The 10,461-nt window shown below is 50.7% G+C and overlaps 1 protein-coding gene and 1 long non-coding RNA gene across 3 annotated transcripts; one reads left to right on the plus strand and one right to left on the minus strand.

Annotated features, from left to right (window-relative positions):
• The first annotated feature begins 1,745 nt into the window (after positions 1–1,745).
• On the plus strand, positions 1,746–9,240 carry LOC131139130 (uncharacterized). Of its 2 annotated transcripts, none has more exons than XR_009132192.2 (3): positions 1,746–1,852; positions 8,659–8,821; positions 8,918–9,240. It is a non-coding gene; the product is annotated as an uncharacterized LOC131139130 (long non-coding RNA). The 2 variants fall into 2 exon arrangements; XR_009132193.2 differs by having other exon boundaries at positions 8,659–8,797.
• Positions 4,091–10,410, minus strand: slc9a5 (solute carrier family 9 member A5). Its single transcript, XM_058088399.2, has 16 exons — positions 10,036–10,410; positions 8,902–9,204; positions 8,654–8,817; positions 7,504–7,582; positions 7,254–7,431; positions 6,958–7,178; positions 6,670–6,872; positions 6,331–6,420; positions 6,129–6,199; positions 5,899–6,025; positions 5,725–5,816; positions 5,478–5,604; positions 5,252–5,401; positions 5,106–5,175; positions 4,897–5,016; positions 4,091–4,805 (listed from the first exon to the last, which is right to left on the minus strand). The coding sequence occupies exons 1-16, from the start codon at positions 10,313–10,315 to the stop codon at positions 4,261–4,263; spliced, it is 2,820 nt and encodes a 939-aa protein (XP_057944382.2). The 5' UTR covers positions 10,316–10,410; the 3' UTR covers positions 4,091–4,260.
• Positions 10,411–10,461: the final 51 nt, after the last annotated feature.

Here is a 10,461-nt window from a genome sequence, read left to right on the forward strand (position 1 = left end):
CTCTAGTGGTGTCTAAATATTGGAAGAGCAGATATTATATATCAAATATAAACAGTTAATATAAACTTAGTGATGTTTCATGTCCATTCATTCCAGTTCCAGTCACTTTACTCGCCTTTTTTACTGCTACTACACAGGAAGCTACATCGCTAGTCAACAGGAGCTGTGGGAAGACACTCCCCCTAGTGTTTTCTGACAGAAAAGTCACGTGCTCAGCCCCCGCCGAAGAACAATAACTGGATGAAGACCATGTCAGAGGGGTTTGATGTCATGACTTTAGTGTAACAACGCCTTTAGGGCCATTTTAAGGATGCACAGTGGTTTGTTTTTTCCAACAAAAACCTGTACTCTGTGCCCATGTAGCGGTAAGAACTCAAACAAAGTTCCATTTGACATTTTATGCACTTTTCAAACAACCGCAGTGAGAGGAACAAGCCCCGGGCACCCTAGCATGTTGCGATGTTGGCATTTCAGGTGGCTGATAAGGTTTGAGCTCTGCTTTTTTTCCCCCTGTTGCGGAATTCTCTGAAACAGTCCCACACAATGGACGCCATGTTTGTTTACGAGTGAATTCAGGGTAAGTTTACAGCACATCACAGAAAAGAAGCGCTTGATTTTAATGTCGCCATATTTAGCAGTATGACATCCTAGTTCCTCATGTCAGCTCAATAATTCTGTAGATACTTCACGGCCCCAAGCCCGCACTGTGGACACCCCTGTTTTAGCGAGTGCTGCTAGCTGCTGGGAGTCATGAGTGGGAGAAGAAAAGAGGCGCTAGCTTTCTCTTGGTCACAGCAGGGGAAAAAAGAGGCCACTGGCACAGTCACAATGTACTAACACTTCAATGGCTGACATTTTGTATTATATGCTAGTCCTCACTGCGACCCCCCCCTTTCAGAACACTTCCTGTCAGAGTAAGGACTGTATTTATTCAGGACCATTCTGGTACACCGACTCACAACTTTCCAACAGCGCCTCCAGCAGGCCCACAGTGAGGACCACAGTCAGCTTCAGACAAGATGACCTTTATGATGGATCTCCTCTGTTCCTCCTCAAGAGGACCTGCTTTAGTTCTGTCAGGTCAAAGTGCAGGACGCTCTAATCAAGCTGAAAGCTCGGGAGTCACAAGGTCATTCATACAATTATTTGGACTTAAATGACAGAAGAGAACCTTCACGGGATTGGTACATGAGGAGGACCAAAGCCTGATCCATCATTTGGAGCCTCCTGACTCTGAATCTTCATCCCATTTGTATACAAGACAAGCTCACGTATCTTCTTAATAACGACAAGAAGCGTCACTGAGTCAGAGTGAAGCCTCTTCCCTCACAGACCACATCAGACCACAACATCTCAACAGTGTTGGGACATGTTGAACATTGCAGGAGTGCCTCGTTCAAGAGAAACAAGCACGCACACACACAAACACACACTCTCACACACACACACACACACACACACACTGTGGAGGGAAGTTCTTGGCGAGGAACACGGAAAAGCAAGCAAACATTCCAATGGGAACACACCTGAAGAACATCCTGCCCTGTTCTAATGGACCTTTGACCTCTGTGAGCTAACATCCATCACCTCAGCCACTCAGTCACCCCCCCCCCCCCCCCCCCCCACACACACACACACACACACACACACGGACAAGCAGTCACCTGCACAAGCTCCGCCCCCACCGGCTAATTACTCTGCTCACATTCTTTACACGCCCCGGTGAGCATGCGCAGTATGTGTACGATGTTCACAGCATATAAAGTCCACCATGTTGATAAGGAGAAAGCATCTTCACGTCTCATTCTGGCATCTGGAAAACTGCAATACAATTCCAACAATTCCAGGATCGGTGAGTTGTGCTGGAAGAATTCCTTCATCTCTGTGATAAGCAGCTTTGTTGAACACACACACACACACACACACACACACACACACAGGCCAGACAGAATTCCTGTGGACTTTTCCGGAACAATCCTACATAAAACACGACGGACGAGTGGAACAGGGAATGCAAGCATGCGCACTGACGTCACACGGTGACAACAACTTACCCTCGGCCCTCACTGATCCACACTAAACATTCCCAGATGAATCCAAACACACACACGCACACACTTGGGAGTCTGCGAGAAAATCCAGCATGTGTTCCCACAGAAGCTGCTTGACAAAATATCAGTCTGAACCCTCAGACGGCTCCGCCCCCTTTTCGCCCTCCCTCTCCGTGAGTTTCTGAGCTGCCAGGAGCGAAGAGGACATTCTTTAGAAAGCAGAGCACATCTTTAAATAGTTCATCGGGAATAAACCTGACACTAACTCTATTGTTCATCTTCGTGGACCACACACGCGCGTCCATGTTGCCGCGCTTTGACTTCCTGATGTGCGTGTGTGACGTCACGGCAGTCTTGCTGATTACTGATGACTTTTCGTATAGGTTGTAAGAGGTCTTACCTTTGACCTCACACCGCCACTAATGAAGACGAATCCTGCTCGATTAGCTTAGTCTGTCCTGAAGAACCTTCAAAAACAGCAGAGCTGTATGATCTATAAACTCTAATCATGGCTTGGGTAAAGTTTTCTTTAGGGCATGTGCTAGCGTGTGCTAGCTTGTGCTAGCGTGTGCTAGCTTGCGTTCGCGTGCCCAAGCAGGTCAGAGTGGTAATTACCCAGCAACCCTCACGACTGATGCGATATCTATAAAAGGCGGAGGTGGACATGCACTGTTGTGTTGTGATGAAGCACGGCTCATCTCACAAGAATGTTTCCACCTCACGGGGCCATTTGCAGCCGACCAATCAGGAGCCCCGCCGCCGCTGAACCGCTTCAGTCACACGGAAGAGACCGCCTCCTCCTGGCCTTCCGAAGAATGACAAGAAGCATGTTAGACTAATCGGCCAGCAGATGTCACAATAACACGAGCAACAATTATTTCTGCTGATGCCCGCTTGGTCACTGGCAAGGATTGGTCACCAGGTGGCAGTATTGTATCAAACCCAATGCAGGCATGCGTCATCGTCAATATTAATGTCTGTATCATATTCTATTCAATAATCAATCGATAACACCGGACAAAATTAATAAATAGACTCGAACTTAGAACTTGTTCCCTTCAGTTTACGTGTAGTTTGAATACACCCCCCCCCTACGCTTAATAAACTCCTATAGTACATGTTTCTAAACAGCAAAGTTGATCGTGAGCCAAGCTAACTTCAACAATATGACTCACGTTAGCTCATAAGCACCTAGCATTGACCTCAGTAGCCGAATATAAACACATCTAGTTTGAGCAACAAATATCTGGAGCTACCAATGTACGTGTTAACTCCAAATGTAGTCCATTTCTATTCCACAAAAAAAGGTCAATTTACAGCTCAGCTCGCCAGAAAGAACCATTCATTGGCTAGGCTAAAGCTAGCGAGCAAAGATGCTAGTGGAGCTCCAGTCAAAGCAGCACATTTCAAACATTAAAACGAAGAATTTGGACAAAATGTTGAATAATAAATAAATAAAATATGACGAGAGCGGTGTTGCCTCGACTTACTTTCAGGAAGAGAAAATTTACAGCTAAGATATTCCGTTATTAGTCCCACAAAGGGAAATTTCAGATGATATTGACTCACTGGACTTTTTTCAGATGCTTTAGAAACAACTTGAACAATCGTGATCTGTTATTCATATTTCTATAAAAATAAATAATATTCATTAAAGTAAAAATCAACAAGTTACTTTTGTTTTGCATTTCAACGCATGCTATCATGTTAATGGAATAAATGTGTGAATTCACTGTAGTTATTCGCGTTGTGCTGTCATAATAAAGATGTCAGTTACCATGGCAACAGAGTGGCTTGGGTGGTTTTGGTAAGCGCTCCAATCCAGGTTAAATACGAGGTTAGCTGGCTAAGCCTGATTTGTGAAACAGAACCCGTTACGCTCCCAGAATGTTAAGCAGGCTTATGATCTTATTTTGCTTTTTTGCCACTTTGATTTGCCTTTGCTAGAACTACTCGCCTGGACTTTGTAGACCAGTTGAGGTAACCTGCAAGCGTCAGGCTCCATGTCGCCATCATCTCACACACAGACACATACGCTCACGTGTTTATTTGCCAGCAATACAGGAAACGCGGTAATAGTGGTGTTGATTCACTGGTCACCCTTCAATCACATGACTGACAAGTGGTCATAGTAAAGGTGATCACATGACACAGAAAGATACTTTAGGGTTGTGTTTCAGTGTTCTGATTGGCTGAGGGCTCTGTGTGCTTAAAGCTGGGTGGGGCCTCTGCCATGCGTCTCGTCGCTGCCAGCAGGCGGCGCTGTCACCAGGCTCCTCAGATACACGCAGGGCTTCCTCCGCCTCCCTGAGCCAGGGGCGGGGCCGGCTAAGGCGGGTGGGGGCGGCAGCGTACCAGGAGGTCTCAGAGAAGACATGAGCGGCCTTATCTCCTGTGATGCTACATCTTCACCCTCCTCTTCTTCCTCCTCTCTGTTTTTGTCCGGAAATTGGAAAGAGGCCAGCAGGGGCGCCTTGGGGGTGGGGCCGCCCCATGTGCTGCTCGACGGAGTGTAGGAGGCGGGACGGGGAGCTCCCGGTCTGCAGAGGGCGCTGACCCGCAGATGGACGGGCTCGCTGGGGGGGGCGGGCGGCGAGGAGATGCTCTCCAGGGAGGAGATGCTCTGATTCCAAGCCTGCTGGAGGTCCACTGGGATCACTTTAGTGGCCTCCAGGGACACGCAGGGAGGGGGCGAGGACACGCCCCCTTTCCATGGTAAATGGCTGTCTCCGCTGGTGGGCGGGGACACCGGGACTGAGGGCGGACGTGTCATTTTTTGATCATAATGACGAAGAAACCAAGGCCACTTTAGTGTGTGTGTGTGTGTGTGTGTGTGTGTGTGTACCTGATGAAGGCCGCTGTTTGGGACTTTCAACTTTTTCAGCAATGAAAGTGATACCAATGTCCTCCTCCTTGTCAGCGTCTCCTTTCTCCTCCTCTGACTCCATAGGAACCCCCACAGGATCTGTGCACACACACACACATACAGAAGTCGAGCGTGTTGTCCTCGTGGTCCATGGCGCAGGAAGCGCAGGAAGCGCAGGTTGCGTTTACCTTTGTCCTGCCAGCTGATGTTTCTTCTGGGTTTGTCTCCAGCGTCCTCCTTTACGTCAGATCCTCGTCGCTGTACGTTCAAAATGTTAGTCAGTCAATAATGAGCATGAAGAGACCAGGTTTGGCGGAGAAAGCACGACCAAGACCTTCTTAAGACTGCGCTCCTTCTTGTGACGTTTGTGTCGTCCCGATTTAAACGTCTCCATGCGGCTCCTCATGTTCCTCTGGAACACCTCGCGGTCCTGACGCTCCTTCTCGCCCACCGGCATGAAGTGACGACTGTAGTGTGACTGGTACTACACACACGCACACGCCAGAGCGCCGCGCGTCAAACACGCACACACAAACATAAACGTGTCGTGTGCACGTTACCCGACGTCTGGGTTTGTAGAGGTTCTCAGCGAGAACGTGGTGTGTCTCCATGTCCTCTTCCACTTTAGCCCCAGGAACGTTGTCAATCACCTGCAGGTCCAAACACACACCGCTGCCGTTCTCACGCCTGCAGCCACAAACATGGTTAGTTGGGCCCCGCCCCCCATGCGGTGCCCCCAAATGGTGGCCCATGGGTTAGCGAGCATCCCAGACGTAAGGCGTGTTAGTTGCTAGGTAACAGACTCACAGGTAGTTGGTAACGTTGGTGGCCTCGGGAAAGGAAGTCCTGCTGGCCATGGAGGGCAGCGACAGTCTCGCTGAAGTCAGCAGGTTTCCACCCTTGGAGAAACACAAAGGTCAGAGGTCACAGGGTGACGACTGTGAGGTCATTAGCGGAGGCTCGATGCCGCCTCCTTCCTACCTGGTCGATGACGCTGATGGCGTCGCGGATGTTGATCTTCTGATACGCCTCCCACAGCTCGCTCTTCCTGTACACCGACTTCCTGAGCAGAAGCTTGCTCAGGTACTTCCTGTCAAACTGCTCCCACCTGAGCATCATCGCCATTGTTACATCATCATGATCATGACAACGATCGATATCAGTCACTATCGATACCCGTCCGTCATCAGGCGCTCGCCTTCATCACTTACTTGTCTCTCCAGTGGTGGTACCCTTGAAGTCCTGCAATGTCCTCCACCGCCGTCAGGATGTGGTCGAACGCCTACGCACACACAGCCAGACATTTGAACTTTGACCTTTCACGTAAAGGAATACGTGACGAGGAGTGTGCGTGTGATGTAATGACTTGTAATGATTCATGACGAAAAACAGTGAAAGAAGAAGAAGGTTGACCCTCTCGTGGATCTCCTCGTTGATGGTGGGCTTCCTGCTGGTGGAACGAGGAACTTTGAGCCACTCAACCAGCGGCTTGATGGTCAGACCCTAACACACACACGCACACGCACACACACACACACACGCACACGATGTAAGATGACTCAGCACTCGTGAGGAAAGGTCAAGCTCTCCACAGCAACAGGATGTTGAGGCGGAATGCTGCTGGAATAAACACATTCCTGGTACTGAGACTCCATCTGCTGGTCTACTGAAGATGATGACATGTTTACGAGCGACGGCTACTCAAGTTTGGCGAAATAATTCCAAAGCCCACTAAGCCTAACAATGACCCACCTGGAACATGACGGTGAAGAAGACCACCACGATGGTGGTCGCCACAAAGTAATCTTTGGCTTTGACTCGCTTGCCGTCCAGCAGCACCACTAAAGCGAACGCCACCGCCCCCCGCAGGCCACCGTATGACATCACCACCTGGTCGATCTTCTCCAGCGGGACCAGACGGAAGCGGTTGAGCACCCACGTCTGACCCACCACACCTGCAGAGGGAAAGTGGCCAAAGGTCACAGACGTTTCATCTTTCACGACGAGGTCATGCGTCATCTTGTTGCTATGACAACAAACCCAAGGCTCTGAAGATGAATATGAAGACCAGCGTGCAGGACACCAGGCCCGTGTCCCAGGCCCACTTGGACTTGTCCACGGCGGAGATTCCGAGGAAGATGAAGATGATGGTCTCGGCAATGCTGGCCAGGGTCTTCATGGTGTACTTGACGGTGGTCCGAGACTTCTGGGAAATGTTGGCCTCCACGTACTTGTTGGCGCCGATGCCGCAAAAGGTCATTCTGGCGGGAAGAGACACCCCAGCGTTCTGATTGGCCCTTCCGGTTCCCTCCCAGTGACTTCTGCGGCAGGCTTACGACAAGATGGCCGACAGCGAGAAGAGCTCGGCGGTCAGGTACGCCAGGTAGACAAGGAGGAAGACAAAAAGCGGCTCGATGATGCGAACCTTCTTGGTGAAGCGCGTAATGAAGCCCAGGACCACGGCGAAGACCAAACCCACCACAGTCCCGCCCACGCTGACGATGAGGAAGGAGGCTACACAGGAAGGAAGGAAGGAAGGAAGGCGTCTTTTGTTGTGTTACACGTTAATGACGCTTCTTCTCTTACCCACTCCTTTGAAGTAATCTGCCGTCTGCACGTTCTCCGCTCCTACTTCCACAAAGGAAATGTAGACCTTGTACAAGACCTGGAAGACACGGATGGACGCAAGGCGTTAGCTTCTGGCTGATAGACAAAGACCGGTTCATGCTGGCGTCCTCGTGCACGTGCAGGTGCCAGAGCGGGTCATGGCGGATTGATCCATTTGTTGGCGGGATTAGCTCATATTCGGAGTGCTGATGAGGATTAGGAAAGCTGCTTAATCTGCTCCAACAAGTTTCATCTTTAAACTTGCCTGAACAGCCAATATAGGTTTTTTAGGAAGAAATGGTTAGGTGGTCTTTGGATCTCATGTCTCCCATGTGCAGGTATTGTGTCCCTGGGGGCTGCAACCTTTACTGGCAGCGTCTCTAAATCTGGACTCCACAGGGGGAGGCGGCTTGGACATTTTTCCCACGTCTCCCTGGTGAGGCCTTCGTGTCCAACTGGGAGGAGACCTGAGGGCAGACATGGGGCGGACTGGTTGGGAAGGACTACGCTCCACCGCTGGCCTGGGAGCGCCTGAAAAGAGAATGGATGCGGCGGCCATTTTGTGAACATATAGGTGGAAAAGGCCATTATTAGTAGGATCTTCAAATGGTTCACCTGGGACTTTTCATTCATTCATTCATTTTCTACTGCTTATCCTCCCTGCTGGAGCCTATCCCAGCTGTCTTGGGGTACACCCTGGACTGGTGGCCAGCCAATCCCAGGGCACATATAGACAAACAACCATTCACACTCACATTCATACCTATGGACAATTTGGAGTGGCCAATTAACCTAGCATGTTTTTGGAATGTGGGAGGAAACCGGAGTACCCGGAGAAAAGCCACGCACGCACGGGGAGAACATGCAAACTCCACACAGAAATGGCCGAGGGTGGAATTGAACCCTGGTCTCCTAGCTGTGAGGTCTGCACGCTAACCACTCGTCCGCCCTAAAGGGGACCTGTTGTGCTTTTAACTGTGTAAATGATATGTATGAAAAGTGGTTTATAAATAAAGTTGGATTTGATTAGAATCCTTCTCCTGCAAATGGTCAACATGAAGTCTGATGGTTCTGACCCGGTCTGGCTCTGAGCTGTGTGTGTGTGTGTGCGTGTGTGTGTGCGTTTCACCACAGTGACGGCGTCGTTGAGAAGTGACTCTCCGAAGACGATGATGAAGAGCATGTCGTTAACGTGAACTTCCTCAAAAACAGCCAGGACTGCCACGGGGTCCACAGCGGAGATCAAAGCGCCGAACAACAGGAAGTCCATCAGGTCGGCCTCCACACGCTCATCTGTGTGCGTATTAGTCAGATATGTTTTGCTAATGTGAACTAACCATTAGCATCATACAGCGCATACACTTTGGACTGTCTGACCTATGACCCCCAGCAGCTTGGCGGCGTGGAGGCCGAAGCCCGTGCAGAAGGCGTTCCACAGCGTTCCCACCACGGCGTACATGAGGATGGCTCCCAGGTTGTCGAAGAAGAGCCGGGCCGGCATGAAGTACCCGGCGTCGCCCACAATGGTGGGCAGCAGGAAGAGGAAGAACAGGGCGGGTTCTAGCTGGTACAGCTGCTTCTTATTGGCCAAGAGCACCAGGCCGCCCAGAACCAGACCAAGCAGGATCAGCATGCAACTCTCTGGAACCACTGTGGTGAAGCGCTGGGACAAGTGGAACACTGCCATGACAACAACATGTTTACATTAACACTAGTCACACGCCGCCCGTCGACCCGGGTCGGGTTCTACGTCCTCGGTGTCTGGTCTGGCGTTGTGCTGCTCGTCACCATGAACGTCCACTCGCGTGCAAAGATTTAGCAAAGACTCAGCATCCACTCAGAGGTCACTTCATTAGGTATGTATTCAATGACATCACTGCAGCGGTCATGTGACCTCAGTGCAGAGCAGTGAGCTTGATATAATGCACTTTTTCATCAAGTGTTGACTTCTTTTTACGCTTATATGACAATGTAACTTGACTGTACACTCACATAAAGCATCGATAATGGCCACGGTTTGACCCTGGAACAGACCATACAGTGAGTCTGAGGTGAACTGTTCTGTATAGGAACAGAAAGGGGGATGAAGTCAAACAGTTGTCTGCCTCGGAATGCGAGCCGGAATGGACTCCACGTCGGGACACAGCGGTGAAGGTGAACGTTCCCCGTCAGACAATGCCAATGCCTTACATGCCGACCATGAAAATGAAGACTTCAGCTATACTAGCTCATCAAAATATTAGGACCAGCAAGCAGCCTGCGTGTACCTAATGAAATGGCCGAGCTGCTAAAAAATGACTCAGCAGTCTCAGTCCAGCCAAGTCCAGCCAAGTCCAGCCAAGTCCAGCCTGCATTGAAATGTTCCTACACATTCACTCATTAACTCATCACTGAACACATGTTGAAGGTTAGAGGTGACTTTGGAGGCCACCTATAGAAGATAGATGATGTATTTTCTAACAAAACACAAACTTGGAGCAGTTCAAACAGCAACCGTGCGTGTGTACTCACAGATCTTGGCCACGCTGGCCACCAGGAGCCACACCGCGATGACGTAAGGAGTCTGGACGTAGGTCCACTCCCACTGGACCACCCGGTATCCCCCCCCGTGATGGTGGTCCTGCTTCTCGGCGGCGGCGGCGGCGGGCCGGGCCACAGGTTCGACGAGCCCCGCGTACTCATCGCCGGTGTGAGGGAGTTGGAGGCGAGCGGCTCCGGGCGGCGGAGCGACGGTTCCGGTGCGGTCGGCGGCGACCGAGGTCGCCAGCAAAACGAGCACGAGCGTCAGCATCTTCCCGCGCGCGGGCTCAGCCGCCTCACGTCTTTCTGCGGCTTATAAACGCGGCACGCTGACGCACGCGGACACTCCGGTGACACGAGGAGGCGGGACACTGGACACACGTGATCCTCCTCGACCACCTTCTCGTGTGGCCGTTA

The sequence above is a fragment of the Doryrhamphus excisus genome, linkage group LG13 (assembly GCF_037039965.1).
Source record: "Doryrhamphus excisus strain RoL-2023G ecotype Guam linkage group LG13, RoL_Dexc_Guam_v1.1, whole genome shotgun sequence".
NCBI lineage: Eukaryota > Metazoa > Chordata > Actinopteri > Syngnathiformes > Syngnathidae > Doryrhamphus > Doryrhamphus excisus.

Coding starts and splice junctions, on each gene's coding strand:
- slc9a5 (XM_058088399.2), bottom strand. CDS start 10,315: ATGCTGACGCTCGTGCTCGTTTTGCTGGCGACCTCGGTCGCCGCCGAC. Junction 6,200..6,330: donor ACGAGGAGATCCACGAGAGG/GTCAACCTTCTT, acceptor GTGTGTGCGTAG/GCGTTCGACCACATCCTGAC. Junction 5,176..5,251: donor AGGAGCGCAGTCTTAAGAAG/GTCTTGGTCGTG, acceptor TTGAACGTACAG/CGACGAGGATCTGACGTAAA.